The sequence below is a fragment of the Oncorhynchus masou genome, unplaced genomic scaffold, assembly GCF_036934945.1.
Source record: "Oncorhynchus masou masou isolate Uvic2021 unplaced genomic scaffold, UVic_Omas_1.1 unplaced_scaffold_1039, whole genome shotgun sequence".
Classification (NCBI taxonomy): Eukaryota; Metazoa; Chordata; class Actinopteri; order Salmoniformes; family Salmonidae; genus Oncorhynchus; species Oncorhynchus masou.
This window is the reverse complement of record NW_027000090.1, coordinates 166,827-192,500: the sequence shown is the minus strand read 5'-3', so window position 1 is coordinate 192,500 and position 25,674 is coordinate 166,827. Positions and strand designations below refer to the sequence as shown.

The 25,674-nt window shown below is 46.7% G+C and overlaps 1 protein-coding gene across 1 annotated transcript in view; it reads right to left on the bottom strand.

The window, feature by feature from the left end:
- LOC135528809 (netrin receptor DCC-like) overlaps positions 1-25,674 on the bottom strand; it is a gene marked incomplete at its 5' end in the record, with an annotated part of 225,105 nt that overhangs the window by 33,641 nt on the left and 165,790 nt on the right. The window contains 3 exons of the mRNA XM_064957865.1: positions 5,684-5,800; positions 8,964-9,196; positions 11,417-11,573. Coding sequence (XP_064813937.1) covers positions 5,684-5,800; positions 8,964-9,196; positions 11,417-11,573 — 507 coding nt within the window. The remainder of the gene's footprint in view (positions 1-5,683; positions 5,801-8,963; positions 9,197-11,416; positions 11,574-25,674) is intronic.

Sequence of the window (25,674 nt, the reverse complement as noted above, 5' to 3'; positions counted from 1 at the left end):
AGGTAGAAATTAAGCTAGCTAGCTAGCCTGTTATGCGAGCGACAACACTAACCGTTCAGCGAGCTAAAGCCAGCAAGCTGTATACATTTATATACAAAACCAGTGAAAAGACAAAACTAACCGTTCAGCTAGCTAACGCCAGCAAGCTGTATACATTTATATACAGAACCAGTGAAAAGACAACACTAACCGTTCAGCTAGCTAACACCAGCAAGCTGTATACATTTATATACAGAACCAGTGAAAAGTTTGGACACACCGACTCATTCCAGGGTTTTTCTTTATTTGTACTATTTCTACATTGTAAAATAATAGTGAAGACATCAACACTATGAAATAACACATATGGAATCATGTAGTAACCAAAAAAGTGTTAAAAAAAATCTAAATATATTTTATATTTGAGATACCACAAAATCAGCCAACAAGTGCTCAGCATATGTGGGAACTCTAAGACTGTTGGAAAGGCATTCCAGGTGAAGATGGTTGAGAGAGTGCCAAGAAGGTGTAAAGCTGTCATCAAGGCAAAGGGTGGCTACTTTGAAGAATTACAAATATAAAATATATTTTTTGGGGTTACTACATGATTTCGTAGTTTTTTTTTTTTTCAATATTTCACAACGTAGAAAATAGTACAAATGAAGGAAAACCCTTGAATGAGTCGGTGTGTCAAAACTTCTGACTGGTACTGTAGTCGGTTTCTAACAATTAGACCACAGGTCAGACAGAAACACATTGTATTACAATGTTGACATAACACAGTGACATCAATTAATCTCACTAATATCATTTTAATTGGATTAATCATCTGGGACTGACTCTGTAGACCCATTTAATGCTAATCTCATAATCTGATAATCAGGTCAGATTATGACCTCTTCTCATCAGAAATACGAGGTTGCAGCAGTAAAACAGTGAGAGGCGTCCTCTCCTCTCCTCAACCTCTACCTCTCCTCTCCTCTCCTCTACCTCTCCTCTCCTCTCCTCCTCAACCTCTACCTCTACCTCTCCTCTCCTCTACCTCTCCTCTACCTCTCCTCTACCTCTCCTCTACCTCTCCTCTCCTCCTCTACCTCTCCCTATCCTCTACCTCTCCACTCCACTCCTCTCCTCCTCTACCTCTCCTCTACCTCTCCACTCCTCTCCTCTCCTCCTCAACCTCTCCTCTACCTCTCCTCTACCTGTCCTCTCCTCCTCTACCTCTCCTCTACCTCTCCACTCCTCTCCTCTCCTCTCCTCTCCTCCTCTACCTCTCCTCTACCTCTCCACTCCACTCCTCTCCTCCTCTACCTCTCCTCTACCTCTCCACTCCTCTCCTCTCCTCCTCAACCTCTCCTCTACCTCTCCTCTACCTGTCCTCTCCTCCTCTACCTCTCCTCCTCTACCTCTCCTCTCCCTCCTCCTCTCCTCAACCTCTCCTCTACCTCTCCTCTACCTGTCCTCTCCTCCTCTACCTCTCCTCTACCTCTCCACTCCTCTCCTCTCCTCCTTTACCTCTCCTCTACCTGTCCTCTCCTCCTCAACCTCTCCTCTACCTCTCCTCTACCTGTCCTCTCCTCCTCTACCTCTCCTCTACCTGTCCTCTCCTCCTCTACCTCTCCCTATCCTCTACCTCTCCACTCCACTCCTCTCCTCCTCTACCTCTCCTCTCCTCCTCTACCTCTCTTCTCCTCATCTACCTCTCCTCTACCTCTCCTCTCCACCTCTCCTCTCCTCCTCTACCTCTCCTCTCCTCCTCTACCTCTCCTCTACCTCTCCTCTCCTCCTCTACCTCTCTTCTCCTCATCTACCTCTCCTCTACCTCTCCTCTCCACCTCTCCTCTCCTCCCTCTACCTCTCCTCTCCTCCTCTACCTCTACCTCTACCTCTCCTCTCCTCCTCTACCTCTCTCTCTCCTCATCTACCTCTCCTCTACCTGTCCTCTCCTCCTCTACCTCTCCCTATCCTCTCCTCTACCTCTCCACTCCTCCCTCTCTACCTCTCCTCTCCTCTACTACTTCTCCTCCACCTCTCCTCTCCTCCTCTACCTCTCCTCTCCTCCTCTACCTCTCCTCTACCTCTCCTCTCCTCCTCTACCTCTCCTCTCCTCTACTTCTCCTCCACCTCTCCTCTCCTCCCTCTCCTCTCCTCCTCTACCTCTCCTCTCCTCTCCTCCTCCACCTCTCCTCTCCTCCTCTACCTCTCCTCTCCTCTACTTCTCCTCTACCTCTCCTCTCCTCAACTACCTCCTCTTCTACCTCTCCTCTCCTCTCCTCCTCTACCTCTCCTCTCCTCCTCTACCTCTCCTCTCCTCCTCTACCCTCTCCACCTCTCCTCTCCTCCTCTACCTCTCCTCTACCTCTCCTCTCCTCCTCTACCTCTCCTCCTCTACCTCTCCTCTCCTCTCCTATTTTCTCCTGTCTTCTCCTTCTCCTTAATGAACTGACATTACAGGAGATGACTAGAGGCTTTATATATGTATGTGTATGTGTGTGTGTATATATATATATATATATATATATATATATATATATATATATATATATACGTGTGTATGTGTACGTGTGTGTGTGTGTGTGTGTGTGTATATATATATATATGTGTGTATGTGTGTGTGTATATATATATATATTATATATGTGGGTATGTGTGTGTGTGTGTATATATATATATATGTGTGTATGTGTGTGTGTATATATATATATATTATATATGTGGGTATGTGTGTGTGTGTGTGTATATATATATATATATATATATATATATATATATATATATATATATATATATATATATATATATATATATATATATATATATAGGATATAGGAGTATGTGTGTGTATATATGTGTGTGTATGTGTGTGTGTATATATATATATGTGTGTATGTGTGTGTATATATGTATATATGTGTGTGTGTGTGTGTATATATATGTGTGTGTGTGTGTATATGCTTTTACTGAGAGAGGAGAGGAAGAGAGGAGAGGTAGAGGTGAGGAGAGGTAGAGGAGGAGAGGAGAGGTAGTGGAGGAGAGGAGAGATAGAGGACAGGTAGAGGAGAGGAGAGGTAGAGGAGGAGAGGAGAGGAGAGGTAGAGGAGAGGAGAGGAGGAGAGGAGAGGTAGAGGTGATGAGAGGTAGAGGAGGAGAGGAGAAGTAGAGGAGAGGTAGAGGAGGAGAGGAGAGGTAGAGGAGAGGTAGAGGTGAGGAGAGGTAGAGGAGAGGAGAGGAGAGGAGAGGTAGAGGTGAGGAGAGGTAGAGGAGAGGAGAGGTAGAGGAGAGGAGAGGTAGAGGAGAGGTAGAGGAGAGGAGAGGTAGAGGAGAGGTAGAGGAGAGGTAGAGGTGAGGTAGAGGAGAGGAGAGGAGAGGTAGAGGAGAGGAGAGGTAGAGGAGAGGACCCCTCTCACTGTTTTACTGCTGCAACCTCATATTTCTGATGAGAAGAGGTCATAATCTGACCTGATTATCAGATTATGAGATTAGCATTAAATGGGTCTACAGAGTCAGTCCCAGATGATTAATCCAATTAAAATGATATTAGTGAGATTAATTGATGTCACTGTGTTATGTGAACATTCTAATTACGATGCGTTTCTGTCTGACCTGTGGTCTAATTAAAAGGACTACGGTGTTTACGACATTCCTTCATCCTTGGCTAATACATCTCACGTCAAAACCCACATCTGTAACCTCCTCCTTTGGCCTCTTGTGTGTTTTAACAACAAACAAGGTGTTCAGGGCTACAATACACATTACTGCACAGTAATTAACGAGCTGCCCTGACGAGGGTCTGCTTAAAGCACGGACAGAGAGGATATGCCATCTACAGTATATAGATCAACAGAAATAATCATCGTCATCGTTCATAATCAGACAATCCAGACAACGGTTCTCAGAGGAACCCCTGGAAGAACGAAGCCAACTGAAATGTGTCCCTGTTCAGGGTCCCTGAGAAGATTCTTGATGGTGGAAGGGACGTGAGACATCGCAGTACCCTGCAGTGTGAGTGAGAGACCACAGTGTGTGTGTGTGTGTGTGTGTGTGTGTGTGTGTGTGTGTGTGTGTGTGTGTGTGTGTGTGTGTGTGTGGTGATCCCATGCTGTGACACGGCTATCAGGAGTGTGATGGGTAGGTAACTACTGAGCATGCCCACTGGGGTTCAGGTAGGTAACTACTGAGCATGCCCACTGGGGTTCAGGTAGGTAACTACTGAGCATGCCCACTGGGGTTCAGGTAGGTAACTACTGAGCATGCCCACTAGGGTTCAGGTAGGTAACTACTGAGCATGCCCACTGGGGTTCAGGTAGGTCACTACTGAGCATGCCCACTGGGGTTCAGGTAGGTAACTACTGAGCATGCCCACTAGGGTCTCAGGTAGGTAACTACTGAGCATGCCCACTGGGGTTCAGGTAGGTAACTACTGAGCATGCCCACTGGGGTTCAGGTAGGTAACTACTGAGCATGCCCACTGGGGTTCAGGTAGGTAACTACTGAGCATGCCCACTGGGGTTCAGGTAGGTAACTACTGAGCATGCCCACTGGGGTTCAGGTAGGTAACTACTGAGCATGCCCACTGGGGTTCAGGTAGGTAACTACTGAGCATGCCCACTGGGGTTCAGGTAGGTAACTACTGAGCATGCCCACTGGGGTTCAGGTAGGTAACTACTGAGCATGCCCACTGGGGTTCAGGTAGGTAACTACTGAGCATGCCCACTGGGGTTCAGGTAGGTAACTACTGAGCATGCCCACTAGGGTTCAGGTAGGTAACTACTGAGCATGCCCACTGGGGTTCAGGTAGGTAACTACTGAGCATGCCCACTGGGGTTCAGGTAGGTAACTACTGAGCATGCCCACTAGGGTTCAGGTAGGTAACTACTGAGCATGCCCACTGGGGTTCAGGTAGGTCACTACTGAGCATGCCCACTGAGGTTCAGGTAGGTAACTACTGAGCATGCCCACTGGGGTTCAGGTAGGTAACTACTGAGCATGCCCACTGGGGTTCAGGTAGGTAACTACTGAGCATGCCCACTAGGGTCTCAGGTATAACACAATGGGTATGTACCCTGTAGACACAGTGAGCCCAATGTCACAGGATGGTAGTCGTTGTGCCGGATGGGAACGTGCTGTCTGATGTGTGCTCACAAATGGACTGTGTGGTCGGAGAGACCAATCACGTTCAACCAGTAATAAGGTTCAACCAATCAGAATCCAACAACCGTAGCCTCCCTCCAGACCTGCTCAGTTTACAATCCAGATTAGACGGTTTGACTATGTTCATTCTACATTCCAGATTAGACTGCCTATGTTCATTCTACAATCCAGATTAGACTGTCTATGTTCATTCTACAATCCAGATTAGACGGTTTGACTATGTTCATTCTACATTCCAGATTAGACTGTCTATGTTCATTCTACAATCCAGATTAGACGGTTGGTCTATGTTCATTCTACAATCCAGATTAGACTGTCTATGTTCATTCTACAATCCAGATTAGACTGTTTGTTCAGTAATAACTGATCCAGGAGATGAGTCTACCTTCCCGTTAGAGGGCCTGTCAACTCAGGAGTCTGCATCCTGCCAGCCACATCTCTGATCTGAGCTCAGTGGAGTCTCTCTCTCGCTCTCTCTCTCTCTGTGAGATGGATTCTGGCTGATCGTGATTGACTAACGCACGCTAGCGGTCAGTGTGTGTTGTTAACTTACTGGTGTTGCTTGGCTGAGAGTCCATGGGGATCAACAGCTTGGTACGTGTCGCCCTCCTGTCAGCTAGAGAGCGTTCTAATGTTGAGATGCAGCTGGAAGCCTCATCGTTGTCTCCACCTGGAAGGAAAATCATTATTGTATGTATTGTCTATTTTTGAAGTTTTGTTGACATTTTATTATTGTACTCAGGGATCCCTTGTAAATAAGATTATTTTGGGGGATTTTTGGGATTCCACCTGTCTAAATTAAAGGAGTTGAACCAATGACGAGCAGTGTCTAGGCAGGGGTCGGCAACCTTCAGGGGACGGCAACCTTCAGGGGTCGGCAACCTTCAGGGGTCGGCAACCTTTAGGGGTCGGCAACCTTCAGGGGTCGGCAACCTTTAATGGTCGGCAACCTTCAGGGGTCGGCAACCTTCAGGGGTCGGCAACCTTCAGGGGTCGGCAACCTTTTAGGGGTCGGCAACCTTCAGGGGTCGGCAACCTTCAGGGGTCGGCAACCTTCAGGGGTCGCCAACCTTCAGGGGTCGGCAACCTTCAGGGGTCGGCAACCTTCAGGGGTCGGCAACCTTTTAGGGGTCGGCAACCTTCAGGGGTCGGCAACCATTAGGGGTCGGCAACCTTCAGGGGTCGGCAACCTTCAGGGTCGGCAACCTTCAGGGGTCGGCAACCTTTAATGGTCGGCAACCTTCAGGGTCGGCAACCTTCAGGGGTCGGCAACCTTCAGGGGTCGGCAACCTTTAGGGGTCGGCAACCTTCAGGGGTCGGCAACCTTCAGGGGTCGGCAACCTTCAGGGGTCGGCAACCTTCAGGGGTCGGCAACCTTCAGGGGTCGGCAACCTTCAGGGGTCGGCAACCTTTTAGGGGTCGGCAACCTTCAGGGGTCGGCAACCATTAGGGGTCGGCAACCTTTTAGGGGTCGGCAACCTTCAGGGGTCGGCAACCGTCAGGGGTCGGCAACCGTCAGGGGTCGGCAACCTTTTAGGGGTCGGCAAACTTTATGATTTGAAGTAATTTTGGTTTAAAAAAAAACAAAACAAAAAAAGAAAACCAAGAAAACGTTTTTTTTGAGGGATGCCGCACAAAAAAAACAAATGTGAGCCATTTTCATGCCTAATAGAGTCAATATCTGATATTCAATATTAATATATAAATATTATAAATATAAATATATATATATATTAGAAATATTCCCCAGATAGCAGTTGGCTCCAATTACCACGGAATCTAGTATTGGGTGAAGATGAGAGGGGAGAATTAAAGTGAACATACAGCAGGCTACAGCAGAGATGTTACATATGTGTTTTTCGTTGCAGAGAGGCTCCTTCTCATCATCCCTCTGGTTCGACCAAAAAAAGGGGGACACTGTCTTCCAGACGACAGAGAAACTCTAGTGGCTCTTCATTACTTCAGCCTCATGCACCTATTCAAGCTGCTGCTCCTATTACAGGAGAACGTGAAAATATTCTTTGATATTTATTAAAAAAAGGACGCAAGCGATGATAACAACACCTCAATAAGGAGTTTATGGCTCATAAAAGGGTTGACAGTGGTGAATGAAATCTGAAACATTCAATTCACTCGTAAACAAAACCGCAGCTCTCGGCTCTATTTGTTCACAGTTGTTCTCTAGTGATACGTTTCTAAATCTCACCAAAGCATCAACTTCCATGTGGGCTGGTGGAAGCTGCAGACACAGCGATCTGATTGGCCCTGCAGTGGGCCCATAGGTGCACTTGATTTGCACTCAGGGACCGCCGGTAGGCGGAGTTTGTACTTTCAGGCACATGAAATGAAATGGTTCTAAATGAGGAGCACTTTGACTATCCGGCGCCCAAGGCAGCTGAATCACCTCCAGCAAACAGTGCAAACAGATCAAATTAATAATATATTTTTATGAGGGGGGAATCTAAAAATAACCAGGAAGTCGTGAGGGGGGAGGTTGAAGATTATATGAACAGAGATATTATGAACAGAGATATTATGAACAGAGATATTATGAACAGAGATAATATGAACAGAGATATTATGAAGAGAGATATTATGAACAGAGATATTATGAACAGAGATATTAGTGAAGAAAATTAAACAGAGATATTATATGAACAGAGATATTATGAACAGATATTATGAACTATTATTGAACAGAGATATTATGTCTTGTATAACAGAGATATTATGAACAGAGATGTTATGAACAGAGATATTATGAACAGAGATAATATGAACAGAGATATTATGAAGAGAGATATTATGAACAGAGATATTATGAACAGAGATATTATGAAGAGAGATATTATGAACAGAGATATTATATGAACAGAGATATTATGAACAGATATTATGAACAGAGATATTATATGAACAGAGATATTATGAACAGATATTATGAACAGAGATATTATGAACAGAGATGTTATGAACAGAGATATTATGAACAGATATTATGAACAGAGACGTTATGAACAGAGATATTATGAACAGAGATATTATGAACAGAGATATTATGAACAGAGATATTATATGAACAGAGATGTTATGAACAGAGATATTATATGAACAGAGATATTATGAACAGAGATATTATGAACAGAGATGTTATGAACAGAGATATTATATGAACAGAGATATTATGAACAGAGATATTATGAACAGAGATATTATGAACAGAGATATTATGAACAGAGATGTTATGAACAGAGATGTTATGAACAGAGATATTATGAACAGAGATATTATGAACAGAGATGTTATGAACAGAGATATTATGAACAGAGATATTATGAACAGAGATGTTATGAACAGAGATGTTATGAACAGAGATATTATGAACAGAGATATTATGAACAGATATTATGAACAGAGATATTATGAACAGAGATATTATGAACAGAGATATTATGAACAGAGATATTATGAACAGAGATATTATGAACAGAGATATTATGAACAGAGATATTATGAACAACATCACAGAGAAACAGCCACCTTCAATGTGAAGAGATACTTTTAAAGAGAGAATGATGATAACAGAAGGTGACAATTTCCCCCTCAGAGACAGTTTATCCTATCCTTCTTCTCCCTTTTCTGATGCTTTTTTTCCTTTAAAAACAATCGAGAATGTATTGTTTTGTTGATGGACCGCACAACTACAGACAGGCAGGAAACATGAAAGTTTTCAAAGAGTTGACAACATAACTAGTTACCATCTATTATTGGTGTCAAGACATATTCCAAAAACACTCTGTCTTAACCATCACTAACAATCTGCCTGGTCTTACCTGAGTGGCTGCTCTTACTGCCCATCTGGCTCCCTGATTGGCTGTGACTGACAGACTGAGACCTGATATCCTGGATAGAACCCTGGATGGGAGAATCGCGTCCGGAGGGGGCAGCGCTGGCAGGCTTCTCCATGTTCTTCAGTTCCATCTCCTCATGATGGATCCACAGGTCTGGAGGTCTCAGGTCCTTCTGACTACCTTTTCTCTTCCCTGTACTGTGGGTGGCACGCTTCCTACAGACGGGAGGGAGAGGGAGAGAGTTAGAAAGAGAGAAAGACAAAGTTAGAAGTGATAAAAGGTTATGAGAAAGGAGGGGGAGAGAGAGAGAAAGCTGAGAGAGTATAAGAAAGAGAGAGGGAGACGTGATAGAGAGGTTAGATGGACCCATGAGACATTGAGGGATGGAGAGAGGGAGTTTACTTCAGGGAACAGGACAGGGCTCTGGGCGAGGAGGGTACTTTAGATTATGGGTTCCCAACCTAGGTGGCAAGCCACGATTGTTTCGCGATTGATTATACTGATCAAAAACTATGCATAAATCCGTGATGCTTTAGGCTAGAAACAAGAGATAAAATGCCAGAAGAAGACGTGACTGATGCACATGGGAAATAATATACTCTGATGTACATGGGAATATCTTTGGTTCGTCTCCATGACGTTCAGAAGCTGAGCTTACGACCTTCTAAAGTCGAGGACTCAGAGAAGCGTGACGTTGCTTGGGAAGTAATCTGATACAATGTGTCACTGTCGCTATTAATTGATCTTTTCACTTTCTGTAAAAGAGAAGAGGTATAATTAAATTCAGGCTTCATATAAAAGTATAACAATAAAACATGTTAGCGGAAAAGCATTTGGAGAAATCGGGTCTTGACTTCCTTATCTATTATTATTATACATTGGGGCAAAAAAGTATTTAGTCAGCCACCAATTGTGCAAGTTCTCCCACTTAAGAGAGAGGCCTGTAATTTTCATCATAGGTACACCTCAACTATGACAGACAAAATGAGAAAAAAAAATCCAGAAAATCACATTGCAGGATTTTTTATGATTTTTTTGCAAATTAAGGTGGAAAATAAGTATTTGGTCACCTATAAACAAGCAAGATTTCTGGCTCTCACAGACCTGTAACTTCTTCTTTAAGAGGCTCCTCTGTCCTCCACTCGTTACCTGTATTAATGGCACCTGTTTGAACTTTTTATCAGTATAAAAGACACCTGTCCACAACATCAAACAGTCACACTCCAAACTCCACTATGGCCAAGACCAAAGAGCTGTCAAAGGACACCAGAAACAAAATTGTAGACCTGCACCAGGCTGGGAAGACTGAATCTGCAATAGGTAAGCAGCTTGGTTTGAAGAAATCACCTGTGGGAGCAATTATTAGGAAATGGAAAACATACAAGACCACTGATAATCTCCACGCAAGATCTCACCCCGTGGGGTCAAAATGATCACAAGAACGGTGAGCAGAAATCTCAGAACCACACGGGGGGACCTAGTGAATGACCTGCAGAGAGCTGGGACCAAAGTAACAAAGCCTACCATCAGTAACACACTACGCCGCCAGGGACTCAAATCCTGCAGTGCCAGACGTGTCCCCCTGCTTAAGTCAGTACATGTCCAGGCCCGTCTGAAGTTTGCTAGAGAGCATTTGGATGATCCAGAAGAAGATTGGGAGAATGTCATATGGTCAGATGAAACCAAAATAGAACTTTTTTGTTAAAAACTCAACTCGTCGTGTTTGGAGGACAAAGAATGCTGAGTTGCATCCAAAGAACACCACACACACACACACACACACACACACACACACACACACACACACACACACACACACACACACACACACACACACACACACACACACGCACACGCACACGCACACTAACGAACTAGCTGAACTTTCGCTTTGCTTTCTCTCCCACAGGTGTTGAAAGGATCTAATGAATAAAGTATCAGAAGGTCTTCACTAATAGCAGGGTGTGTAAGATCTGTACTGTCAGAAGTCCAACTTACAGAACAAGACAGGGAATCTCTCTCTCTCTCCCTCCATCCCTCCCCCCTCCCTCCCTCTCTCTCCCACCCTCCCTCCTCTCAGATAACTAGCACTGTGCAAATATCAAACAGAATGCTTTACGTAACGTGTTAACAGAGTGTCATCCCAGAGCTAAGGGTTGGAAAGGAGAGAAGATAAACTATTAGCAAACTGCAGTAGAGTCCAAAAGCGTGTCCAAAATGACTCCCTATTACCTAACAGTGCACTACTTCTGTAGTGTAAAAAAATAACAATTGTGCACTTTAATGGGAATAGAGTACTATTTGGGACTCAGCCCAACTGAGGGATATCTCCTCAGAGGTTCAACTGTTCTGTGCCTACGTCTCTAGAACAAAGAGAGTTTATAAAGAGGGGGGGATGAGAGAAAAGGAAAGGAGAAGAAGAAGGTCCAACTTACTTTCTCTGTTGTGCGGAGGAGCGCCGGGTGCAGATCAGCGCTACTATGACAACCACTACCACGGTAACGGCACCGACGGAGACCACGATGATGACCAGAAGGTTGCTGTTCTTCTGGGGAGTCACGCTGCCGTGAGGAGGACGCATCTGACCAATGTCTGGAATTACAACAGCGACAGGGAATAGTATCGTTGGACAAGAATGTTGAAAATTCTATATTTTTTTCAAATAATAAATAGTGCACTGTAAAGACAGTTGGCTGATTGACTCCCCTCTGGAAATGAAAACAGAAATGGTTTGCACGTTCCAAGCACATAATTCCAAGCACATCGTTTGCTGCTCACATCCCTTTGAATGAGATACAGCGCTTAAAGTTGCATAACTAGAGATAGGGTACTATGCTTACTTAATGTCCCCCACCCCTCCCCCCACTTCCTTCCATTCTGCTAGCAAACGTCTTTGGAGAATAAAATCGATGACCTACGCGGAATAATAAACTACCAACGGGATATTCAAAACTATCTCCTATCTACTATATACTACTACTATAAATATCTCATGCTTCACGGAGTCGTGGCTGAACGACGACAATATCAACATACAGCTGGCTGGTTATACGCTGTACCGGCAGGATAGAACAACAGCGTCTGGTAAGACAAGGGGCAGCGGACTATGTATTTTTATAGATAACAGCTGGTGCACGATATCTAAGGAAGTCTATTGCTTGCCTGAGGTAGAGTTTATCATGATAAGCTGTAGACCACACTATCAACCTAGAGAGTTTTCATCTGTATTTTTCGTAGCTGTTTACATACCACCACAGGCTGGCACTAAGACAGCATTGAATGAGCTGTATTACGTCATAAGCCAACAAGAAAACGCTCACCCAGAGGTGGCGCTCCTAGTGGCCGGGGACTTTAATGCAAGGAAACTTAAATCTGTTTTACCAAATTTCTAACCACACACAGAGATATGTACAAAGCTCTCCCTCTCCTTCCATTTGGCAAATCTGACCATAATTCTATCCTCCTGATGCCTGCTTACAAGCAAAAATGAAAGCAGGAAGAACCAGTTACTCGGTCTATAAAAAAGTTGTCAGATGAAGCAGATGCTAAACTACAGGACTGTTTTGCTATCACTGCTATGACTGCTTTTTGCACAGACTGGAATATGTTCCGGGATTCTTCCAATGGCATTGAGGAGTACACCACATCAGTCACTGGCTTCATCAATAAGGGCATTGATGACATCGTCCCCACAGTGACCGTACGTACATACCCCAATCAGAAGCCATGGATTACAGGCAACATCCGCATCGAGCTAAAGGCTAGAGCTGGGGCTTTCAAGGAGCGGGTAACTAATCCGGAAGCTTATAAGAAATCCCGCTATGCCCTCCAACGAACCATCAAGCAGGCAAAGCGTCAATACAGGACTAAGATCGAGTCGTACTACACTGGCTCTGACACTCGTCGGATGTGGCAGGGCCTGCAAACCATTACAGACTACAAAGGGAAGCACAGCCGAGAACTACCCAGTGACACGAGCCTACCGGACGAGCTAAACTACTTCTATGCTTGCATCGAGGCAAATTACATTGAAACATGCATGAGAACACCAACTGCTCCGGAAGACTGTGTGATCACGCTCTCCGCAGCCGATGTGAGTAAGACCTTAAAACAGGTCAACATTCACAAGGCCGCAGGGCCAGACGGATTACCAGGACGTGTATTCAGAGCATGCACTGACTGGCAAGTGTCTTCACTTACATTTTCAACCTCTCCCTGTCTGAGTCTGTAATACCAACATGTTTTAAGCAGACCACCATAGTCTCTGAGCCCATGAACGCCAAGGTAACCCGGCTAAATGACTACCGACCCATAGCACTTTCGTCTGTAGCCATGAAGTGCTTTGAAAGGCTGGTCATGGCTCACATCAACACCATTATCCCAGAAACCCTAGACCCACTCCAATTTGCATACCGCCCCAACAGATCCACATATGATGCAATCTCTATTGCAATCCACACTGGCGTTTCCCACCTGGACAAAAGGAACACCTATGTGAGAATGCTATTCATTGACGACAGCTCAGTGTTCAACACCATAGTGTCCACAAAGCTAAGGACCCTTTGACTAAACACCTCCCTCTGCAACTGGATCCTGGACTTCCTGACAGGCCACCCCCAGGTGGTAAGGGTAGGTAACAACACATCCACCATGGTGACCCTCAACACGGGGGCCCGTCAGGGGTGCGTGCTCAGTCCCCTCCTGTACTCCCTGTTCACTCATGACTGCACGGCCAGGCACGACTCTAACACCATCATTAATGACAATACAGTGGTAGGCCTGATCACCAACAACAAGACAGGCTAATGGGAGGAGGTCAGAGACCTGGCAACAACCTCTTCCTCAACGTGATCAAGACAAAGGAGATGATTGTGGACTACAGGAAAAAGAGGACCAAGCATGCCCCAATTCTCATCGACAGGGCTGCAGTGGAGCAGGATGAGAGCTTCAAGTTCCTTGTTGTCCACATCACCAACAAACTAACAACACCAAGACAGTCGTGAAGAGGACACGAGAAAACCTTATCCCCCTCAGGAGACCGAAAAGATTGGGCCTGGGTCCTCAGATCCTCAAAAGGTTCTACAGCTGCCATATCCTGGCTGGTTGCATCACTGCCTAATATGGCAACTGCTCGGCCTCCGACCGCAAGCCACTACAGAGGGTATTGTGAACGGCAAAGTACATCACCGAGGCCAACCTTCTTGCCATCCAGCACCTCTATACCAGAAGGTGTCAGAGGAAGGCACTAGAAATTGTTAAAAGACTCCAACCACCCTAATCATAGACTGTTCTCTCTGCTACCGCACGGCAAGCGGTACCGGAGCGCCAAGTCTAGGTCCAAGAGGCTTCTAAACAGCCATAAGACTCCTGAACAGCTAATCAACAGCTACCCCCCCATCACCTTCTACACTGCTGATACTCTCTAAACAGCATCCCCCAAGCCATAAGACAACTGAACAGTTAATCAATAGACTCTGTACTGGTACCCCCTGTATATAGCCTCCACATTGACTCTGTACCGGTACCCCCTGTATTTAGCCTCCACATTGACTCTGGTACCGGTACACCTCCTGTATATAGCCTCCACATTGACTCTGTACTGGTACCCCCTGTATATAGCCTCCACATTGACTCTGTACTGGTACCCCTGTATATAGCCTCCACATTGACTCTGTACAGTAATACCCCCTGTATATAGCCTCCACATTGACTCTGTACCCCTACCCCTGTATATAGCCTCCACATTGACTCTGTACTGGTACCCCTGTATATAGCCTCCACATTGACTCTGTACCGTAACACCCTGTATATAGCCTCCACATTGACTCTGTACTGGTACCTCCTGTATATAGCCTCCACATTGACTCTGTACCGGTACCCCCTGTATATAGCCTCCACATTGACTCTGTACCGGTACCCCTTGTATATAGCCTCCACATTGACTCTGTATATAGCCTCCACATTGACTCTGTACCCTCCTGTATATAGCCTCCACATTGACTCTGTACCGGTACCCCCTGTATATAGCCTCCACATTGACTCTGTACCGTTACCCCCTGTATATAGCCTCCACATTGACTCTGTACTGGTACCCCCTGTATATAGCCTCCACATTGACTCTGTACTGGTACCCCCTGTATATAGTCTCCACATTGACTCTGTACCGGTACCCCCTGTATATAGCCTCCACATTGACTCTGTACCGTAACACCCTGTATATAGCCTCCACATTGACTCTGTACCGGTACCCTCCTGTATATAGTCTCGCTATTGATATTTTACTGCTGCTCTTTATTGACTTGTTACTTTTATCTCTTATTCTGATCAGTATATATATTTATAACTACATTGTTGTTTAGGGGCTCGTAAGTAAACATTTCACTGTTGTATTCGGCACATGTAACCAGTCTATTCTCTGTATACCAGAGATATTTCAACTCATTCACAACAATATAACCTCCCCACCCGCTCAAGAGAAACACACTCGCTTCAACATACACTACTGCTTTTAGTTAAGTGTGTTCCTCTATAACGGGTGGGGGTGGTGATTCTACACTGCGAATGCTAACGCAATTCTTGTCCTCTGTGTTCCCGCTTCTAACTGTCGTTAATACACAAAATAATAATCACATCATGTCACTAAAACTGGGTCGAAACTGTGTTTGAGTGTCGCTGTGACGTTTTCCCTCCTCCACTTTTAATGCTGCAGCACATTGAAAACACTGTTGAAAAGGTCTGAGCAGCTGTTATGTACTGCTTGGTAGTGACACGCTATTCAGAGAACAGCGGGTGTTGGAGTGTAGTCAGAGAACAGTGGGTGTTGGAGTGTAGTCAGGGTACAGCGGGTGTTGGAGTGTAGTCAGGGCACAGCGGGTGTTGGAGTGTAGTTAGAGAACAGCGGGTGTTGGACTGTAGTCAGAGAACAGCGGGTGTTGGAGTGTAGTTAGAGAACGGCGGGTGTTGGACTGTAGTCAGAGAACAGTGGGTGTTGGAGTGTAGTTAGAGAACAGCGGGTGTTGGACTGTAGTCAGAGAACAGTGGGTGTTGGAGTGTAATTAGAGAACAGCGGGTGTTGGAGTGTAGTTAGAGAACAGCGGGTGTTGGAGTGTAGTTAGAGAACAGCGGGTGTTGGAGTGTAGTTAGAGAACAGCGGGTGTTGGAGTGTAGTTAGAGAACAGTGGGTGTTGGAGTGTAGTCAGGGTACAGCGGGTGTTGGAGTGTAGTTAGAGAACAGCGGGTGTTGGACTGTAGTCAGAGAACAGTGGGTGTTGGAGTGTAGTCAGGGAACAGCGGGTGTTGGAGTGTAGTTAGAGAACAGCGGGTGTTGGAGTGTAGTCAGAGAACAGTGGGTGTTGGAGTGTAGTCAGGGAACAGCGGGTGTTGGAGTGTAGTTAGAGAACAGCGGGTGTTGGACTGTAGTCAGAGAACAGTGGGTGTTGGAGTGTAGTTAGAGAACAGCGGGTGTTGGAGTGTAGTTAGAGAACAGCGGGTGTTGGAGTGTGTTGGAGTTAGAGAACAGCGGGTGTTGGTAGAGTTAGAGAACAGCGGGTGTTTGAGTTAGAGAACAGCGGGTGTTGGAGTGACCACAGTGGGTAGTTAGAGAACAGTGGGTGTTGGAGTGTAGTCAGGGGTGTTGGAGTATAATTAGACCACAGCGGGGAGTAGTTAGAGAACAGCGGGTGTTTGAGTTGGAGTGTAGTTAGAGAAACAGCGGGTGTTGGAGTGTAGTTAGAGAACAGCGGGTGTTGGAGTGTAGTTAGAGAACAGTGGGTGTTTGAGTGTAGTTAGACGGGTGTTGGAGTGTAGTCAGAGAACAGTGGGTGTTGGAGTGTTTGAGTTAGAGAACAGCAGGTGTTGGAGTGTAGTTAGAGAACAGCGGGTGTCGGAGTGTAGTCATGGAACAGTGGGTGTTGGAGTGTAGTTAGAGAACAGTGGGTGTTGGAGTGTAGTTAGAGAACAGTGGGTGTTGGAGTGTAGTTAGAGAACAGTGAGTGTTGGAGTGTAGTCAGAGAACAGTGGGTGTTGGAGTGTAGTTAGAGAACAGTGGGTGTTGGAGTGTAGTTGGAAAACAGCGGGTGTTGGAGTGTAGTTAGAGAACAGTGGGTGTTGGAGTGTAGTTAGAGAACAGTGGTGTTGGAGTGTAGTTAGAGAACAGTGGGTGTTGGAGTGTAGTCAGAGCACAGTGGGTGTTGGGAGTGTAGTAAGAGAACAGCGGGTGTTGGAGTGTAGTTAGAGAACAGTGGGTGTTGGAGTGTAGTTAGAGCACAGCGGGTGTTGGAGTGTAGTTAGAGAACAGTGGGTGTTGGAGTGTAGTTAGAGCACAGTGGGTGTTGGGAGTGTAGTCAGGGAACAGTGGGTATTGGAGTGTAGTCAGAGCACAGTGGGTGTTGGAGTGTAGTTAGAGAACAGTGGGTGTTGGAGTGTAGTTCGAGAACAGTGGGTGTTGGAGTGTAGTTCGAGCACAGTGGGTGTTGGAGTGTAGTCAGAGCACAGTGGGTGTTGGAGTGTAGTTAGAGAACAGTGGGTGTTGGAGTGTAGTTAGAGCACAGCGGGTGTTGGAGTGTAGTTAGAGAACAGTGGGTGTTGGAGTGTAGTCAGAGCACAGTGGGTGTTGGAGTGTAGTTAGAGAACAGCGGGTGTCGGAGTGTAGTTAGAGAACAGTGGGTGTTGGGGTGTCGTCAGACCACAGTGGGTGTTGGAGTGTAGTTAGAGAACAGTGGGTGTTGGGGTGTCGTCAGACCACAGTGGGTGTTGGAGTGTAGTTAGAGAACAGTGGGTGTTGGGGTGTCGTCAGACCACAGTGGGTGTTGGAGTGTAGTTAGAGCACAGTGGGTGTTGGAGTGTAGTTAGAGAACAGCGGGTGTTTGAGGTAGTTAGAGAACAGTGGGTGTTGGTGTGTTAGAGAACGTGTTGGAGACCACAGTGGGTGTTGGAGTGTAGTTAGAGAACAGTGGGTGTTGGGGTGTCGTCAGACCACAGTGGGTGTTGGAGTGTAGTTAGAGAACAGCGGGTGTTTGAGTGTAGTTAGAGAACAGCGGGTGTTTGAGTGTAGTTAGAGAACAGCGGGTGTTTGAGTGTGGTTAGAGAACAGCGGGTGTTTGAGTGTAGTTAGAGAACAGCGGGTGTTTGAGTGTAGTTAGAGAACAGTGGGTAGAGAACAGCGGGTGTTTGAGTGTAGTTAGAGAACAGCGGGTGTTTGAGTGTAGTTAGAGAACAGTGGGTGTTGGAGTGTAGTTAGAGCACAGCGGGTGTTTGAGTGTAGTTAGAGAACAGCGGGTGTTTGAGTGTAGTTAGAGAACAGCGGGTGTTTGAGTATAGTTAGAGAACAGCAGGTGTTTGAGTGTCGTCAGACCACAGCGGGTGTTTGAGTGTAGTTAGAGAACAGCGGGTGTTGGAGTGTAGTTAGATCACAGCGGGTGTTTGAGTGTAGTTAGAGAACAGCGGGTGTCGGAGTGTAGTTAGAGAACAGCGGGTGTTGGAGTGTAGTTAGAGAACAGTGGGTGTTGGGGTGTCGTCAGACCACAGTGGGTGTTGGAGTGTAGTTAGAGAACAGTGGGTGTTGGGGTGTCGTCAGACCACAGTGGGTGTTGGAGTGTAGTTAGAGAACAGTGGGTGTTGGGGTGTCGTCAGACCACAGTGGGTGTTGGAGTGTAGTTAGAGAACAGTGGGTGTTGGAGTGTCGTCAGACCACAGTGGGTGTTGGAGTGTAGTTAGAGAACAGCGGGTGTCGGAGTGTAGTTAGAGAACAGTGGGTGTTGGGGTGTCGTCAGACCACAGTGGGTGTTGGAGTGTAGTTAGAGAACAGTGGGTGTTGGGGTGTCGTCAGACCACAGTGGGTGTTGGAGTGTAGTTAGAGAACAGCGGGTGTTTGAGTGTAGTTAGAGCACAGTGGGTGTTGGAGTGTAGTTAGAGAACAGCGGGTGTTGGGGTGTCGTCAGACCACAGCGGGTGTTGGAGTGTAGTTAGAGAACAGTGGGTGTTGGGGTGTCGTCAGACCACAGTGGGTGTTGGAGTGTCGTCAGACCACAGTGGGTGTTGGAGTGTAGTTAGACCACAGTGGGTGTTGGAGTGTAGTTAGAGAACAGCGGGTGTTTGAGTGTAGTCGGAGCACTAACAGACAGACTCTGTTCCCAAGCACTGTCTCCTACAATACGTGTCTGGGTGTGGGTTTGTGTGTGTGGGTGTGTTCCTTTCAGTTCAAAACACCAGCTGTTCCCACACGGAAAATACCAAACACAGCAATGCAATAAGACAAATTGAGAGAGCTATGCACATTTCCATCAGTGGTACCATGGGGGGGGGGGGGTTACTGTGAAGGATGGATTCACTGTGCTGCCTCCAAGCCCCCAGACCGACACGAGGCTCCTCCACGCCACTCCTGTCAAGGTCACAATAACGGGGTGATGGAGAATGTCATCAATTCAACCTGTCCCTCCGTTCACTTTCACCGCCCCGCCGTCTCAAAGAACCTGACAGATATACTGAAGCTTTTAACCCCCCTGTACTTAATTACCAAGCTTTTAACCCCCTGTACTTAATTACCAAGCTTTTAACCCCCTGTACTTAATTACCAAGCTTTTAACCCCCTGTACTTAATTACTTTTAACACACCTGTACTTAATTACCAAGCTTTTAACACACCTGTACTTAATTACCAAGCGTTCATCCAGCGGACGTAGACAACCCATCTCCTCTGGGCCGAGGTAAGGACTGCATTCCAAAAGACAGCTCTAGTCTCTATAGTGCACTACTTTTAACCAGGGGCCCATAGGGTCATTTGAGAGGCCGCCATAGAGTGTAGACTGTATTCCATTAGGGTTAATACAACAAAGCTCGTCATTAGACCCTCAGGCTACGAGGTCCGTCTATCAGCTACTCAAACAGAATGGCCTACACGGTACGAAACGTGCGTGTGTGTGTGTCTACCTATACAACATCATTCAACATTTTGGACACCTACTCATTCAAGGGTTTAACTTGATTTTATTTTACATTGTAGAAGACTCTGGGTCTTCCTTTTCTTGTGGTACCGTCCTCATGAGAGACAGTTTCATCATAGCGCCTGATGGTTTTTGCGACTGCACTTGAAGAAACTTTCAAAGTTCATGTCTTAAAGTAATGATGTACTGTCGTTTCTCTTTTTGAGCTGGTCTTTTACTAAATAGGGATGTCTTCTGTATAACACCCCTACCTTGCTTATTTTTAACACTTTTTATTTACTACATGATTCCATGTGTGTTATTTCATAGTGTTGATGTCTTCATGTGTGTTATTTCTATTATTCTACAATGTAGAAAATAGTAAAACTAAAGAATAACCCTGGAATGGGTAGGTGTGTCAAAACTGTTGACTGGTACTGTGTATATATATATAGTTTACAATAGAACCTGTAGAATATTCCAGAACACACACACGTGTTCTGGAATATTCTACAAGTTCTATTGAAAACTAATTCCCTTGGTAATATCAGAATGCTATTCTTTGTTAGTGCATCTGACAATCAACATGTTGTACAATTCGACAGTCTACAACCACCTCACAAGTTTAACTTACTGAAGCTCGAATGACCTGTCAAATGCAGATAAAACAATGTGAATGTCACGCCCTGGCCATAGTTTACTTTGTATGTTTCTATGTTTTGATTGGTCAGGGTGTGATCTGAGTGGGCATTCTATGTTGGATGTCTTGCTTGTCTATTTCTATGTCTGGCCTGATATGGTTCTCAATCAGAGGCAGGAGTTAGTCATTGTCTCTGATTGGGAACCATATTTAGGTAGCCTGGGTTTCACTGTGTGTTTGTGGGTGATTGTTCTTGTCTCTGTGTTTTGCACCAGATAGGGCTGTTTTCGTTTTTTGTAGGTTTGATATTTTGTTAGTTTATCGTGTATAGTTTCAGTATTTAATAAAATGAATCAAAACTCCGCTGCATTTTGGTCCGCTCCTCCTTCCCACAACGAGAGCCGTGACAGTGAAGTCAGACTAACCTCAGTAGCGTTTGAACAACAGCAGTAAATGAAAGGCTTATTTTTTTGTGTTAGTGTCTGTGTAGCTCGGTTAACCCACAAGGAACAACAACATCACAGACGCATTACAAGGTAGAACTGCTATCATCCCAGCAGGATAACAAAGCCTTTTACACAGGTAAAGCATTTGAACACATTTTTCAGTAAAAACCAATTACATCACATAAAGACAGAATTCACATTGACACATTCGTGTTGCTGGCAAAAAACAACATTAACAGCAAATATTTATTTGATTCCTAGAGTACTATAGCTTTTATTTATAATAACACAGCTGCTGATATTAACGTGAGTTGTTTTGATGAAGGCTTAACTATCAGTATGCTGGTACTCTGCCCTTACCCGTGACCTTCCAGCCCTACCCTGCTCTTACCCGTGACCTTCCAGCCCTACCCTGCCCTTACCCGTGACCTTCAGTCCCTACCCTGCTCTTACCCGTGACCTTCAGTCCCTACCCTGCCCTTACCCGTGACCTTCAGTCCCTACCCTGCTCTTACCCGTGACCTTCAGTCCCTACTCTGCTCTTACCCGTGACCTTCAGTCCCTACCCTGCACTTACCCGTGACCTTCTGTCCCTACCCTGCACTTACCCGTGACCTTCTGTCCCTACCCTGCCCTTACCCATTACCTTCTGTCCCTACCCTGTCCTTACCCGTGACCTTCAGTCCCTACCCTGCCCTTACCCGTGACCTTCCAGCCCTACCCTTACCCGTGACCTTCAGTCCCTACCCTGCCCTTACCCGTGACCTTCAGTCCCTACCCTGCTCTTACCCGTGACCTTCAGTCCCTACCCTGCCCTTACCCGTGACCTTCAGTCCCTACTCTGCTCTTACCCGTGACCTTCAGTCCCTACCCTGCCCTTACCCATTACCTTCTGTCCCTACCCTGTCCTTACCCGTGACCTTCAGTCCCTACCCTGCCCTTACCCGTGACCTTCCAGCCCTACCCTTACCCGTGACCTTCCAGCCCTACCCTGCCCTTACCCGTGACCTTCCAGCCCTACCCTACCCTTACCCATGACCTTCCAGCCCTACCCTACCCTTACCCGTGACCTTCCAGCCCTACCCTGCTCTTACCCATGACCTTCTGTCCCTACCCTGCCCTTACCCGTGACCTTCCATCACTACACTGCTCTTATCCGTGACCTTCAGTCCCTACCCCGCTCTTACCCGTGACCCCTTACTCCCTTCCCTGCCCTTACCCGTGACCTTCAGTCCCTACCCTGCCCTTACCCGTGACCTTCAGTCCCTACCCTGCCCTTACCTGTGACCTTCCAGCCCTACCCTACCCTTACCCGTGACCTTCCAGCCCTACCCTGCCCTTACCCGTGACCTTCCAGCCCTACCCTTACCCGTGACCTTCCAGCCCTACCCTGCTCTTACCCGTGACCTTCCGTCACTACCCTGCCCTTACCCGTGACCTTCCATCACTACCCTGCTCTTACCCGTGACCTTCAGTCCCTACCCCGCTCTTACCCGTGACCTTCTGTCCCTACCCTGCCCTTACCCGTGACCTTCATTCCCTACCCTACCCTTACCCGTGACCTTACTCCCTTCCCTGCCCTTACCCGTGACCTTCAGTCCCTACCCTACCCTGTCCTTACCCGTGACCTTCAGTCCCTACCCTGCCCTTACCCGTGACCTTCAGGCCCTTACCCGTGACCTTCAGTCCCTACCCTGCTCTTACCCGTGACCTTCAGTCCCTACCCTGCTCTTACCCGTGACCTTCTGTCCCTACCCTGCCCTTACCCGTGACCTTCCAGCCCTACCCTTACCCGTGACCTTCCAGCCCTACCCTTACCCGTGACCTTCCGTCACTACCCTGCCCTTACCCGTGATCTTCCATCACTACCCTGCTCTTACCCGTGACCTTCCAGCCCTACCCCGCTCTTACCCGTGACCGTCTGTCCCTACCCTGCCCTTACCCGTGACCTTAATTCACTACCCTACCCTTACCCGTGACCTTACTCCCTTCCCTGCCCTTACCCGTGACCTTCAGTCCCTACCCTGCCCTTACCCGTGACCTTCAGTCCCTACCCTGCCCTTACCCGTGACCTTCAGTCCCTACCCTACCCAGGCACACAACATTCAGTCGCTACACTGCCCAGACCCACAATGTTCAGGCCCAAACCTGCCCATACCTACAATGTTCAGTCCTTATCCTACCCAGGCCCATGACGTTCGGGCCCTACCCAGGCACACAACTTTCAGACAAAACCCTACCCAGACCCACGATGTTCAGGCCCCCACATACCCAGGCCCACACTGTTCAGGCCCTACCCTACCCAGGCTCACAACGTTCAGGGCCTACCCTACACCGACTCACGATGTTCAGGCCCCCACCTACCCAGGCTCATGACGTTCATACCCCCACATACCCAGGCCCACACTGTTCAGGCCCTACCCTACCCAGGCCCGAGATGTTCAGGCCCTTCCCTACCCAGGCTCAAAACTTTCAGGCCCTACTCTACCCAGACCCACGATGTTCAGGCCCCCACATACCCAGGCCCACACCATTCAGGCCCTACCCTGCCCGGCCTGCGATGTTCAGGCCCTTTCCTACCCAGGCCCACGATGTTCAGGCCCCCACATACCCAGGCCCAAACTATTCAGGCCCTTTCCTAACCAGGCACGCGACATTCAGGCCCTACCCTGCCCGGTCTGCGATGTTCAGGCCCTTCCCTACTCAGACCCACAATGTTCAGGCCCTTCCCTACCGAGGTCCTACCCCGAACAAGCCCAGAAATTTCAGGCCCTACCCCGCCCAGGCCCAGAAAGTTCAGGCCATACCCCGCCCAGGCCCAGAAAGTTCAGGCCCTACCCTAACCAGGCCCAGAAAGTTCAGGTCCTGCCCTAAACAGGCCCAGAAAGTTCAGGCCCTACCCCGCCCAGGCCCGATTGCTTCTGCCAAATTTAAGGTTCAGCCCGAAAAACCAAAACCAGAAAACTTTCTCCGTTAGTAAATCCATTTGCTGTTCCTCCCTGCCTATCACGCGCTCTCTGCAACGCAGCTCAATCTGCATGCACTCTGCTCATGGTGGCTCTGAGTCTGTCAGTATCCATAGCAACAGCTACGCTTGGGCTGCTCTCCCCACTGACGTGACATGAGAGAGCAGTTAGTTTTAGAGTGATGAAAAGTAACTGAGTCGTTTTCTCATGCAGCAGGAGCACGAGCAAATGACCCAGGATCAAAATGTTAGTATTCAATTCAGTGATACCTGAAAAAAACAGGCTCGACTTCACTTAAAAACAGGCTCGCCTTAACCCTCAGGTCGAATAGCAGAGCTCTAAACTCCGGCCTCGACTGGAGGAGCAGCCTTAGAAGAAACCATCTTGGTCTGTCCTCTCGGTTTAACAAGGTGACTGTTCACATTGGAATTCAACAGTCATCTTAATTCATCTTAATTCTTCAATAATTATCCGGTCTAGCCGTCTCAACAATAGCTATTACAGCAGAAACATCAGATAATGTGTGACAATGCCTCAGACCCATCGTCCTGGTAACACACTGTACATGTCCCAAATGGCACCCTATTCTGAACATAATGCACTACTTTAGACCAGAGCCCTATTCCCTATATAGTGCACTACTTTAGACCAGAGCCCTATTCCCTATAAAGTGCACTACTTTAGACCAGAGCCCTATTCCCTATATAGTGCACTACTATAAACCAGAGCCCTATTCCCTATATAGGGCACTACTTTAGAACAGAGCCCTAGTCCCTATAGAGTGCACTACTTCAGACCAGAGCCCTAGTCCCTATAGAGTGCACTACTTTAAACCAGAGCCCTAGTCCCTACATAGTGCACTACTTTAGACCAGAGCCCTATTCCCTATATAGTGTACTACTATAGACCAGAGCCCTATTCCCTATATAGTGTACTACTTTAGACCAGAGCCCTATTCCCTATATAGTGTACTACTTTAGACCAGAGCCCTATTCCCTATATAGTGTACTACTTTAGACCAGAGCCCTATTCCCTATATAGTGTACTACTTTAGACCAGAGCCCTAGTCAAAAGGAATATATTTTGGGACACAGACATTGGTTAATGACGCTGACGCTAGACTTCAATTCCAGTCCGGTTCCGCGTCGATGCTCATCTGCTATATTAGGGTTATTTCAACAGTATTATCTCCTATTCATTAAGATGCTTTCAGATGATTTTCAAGATGGAATCCCAACGTTCCCAGGCGAAGAGAAACACAGATTGCACACATGCGATCTTTCAGACTGGGTTAGGATAAAAATAGACCGAACAATCTGCCCCACCCTTCTAGGAGTGGGGAAGATGTATTGGATTGTTTAATAAGTAACTAGGTAGGCTAACAATAGTAGAACATGAACACAACCCAGAACATCTAGGAACATGAACACAATCCAGAACATCTAGGAACATGAACACAATCCGGAACATCTAGGAACATGAACACAATCCAGAACATCTAGGAACATGAACACAATCCAGAACATGAACACAATCCAGAACATCTAGGAAGATGTACACAATCCAGAACATCTAGGAACATGAACACAATCCAGAACATCTACGAACATGTACACAATCCAGAACATCTAGGAACATGAACACAATCCAGAACATCTAGGATCATGAACACAATCCAGAACATCTAGGATCATGAACACAATCCAGAACATCTAGGAACAT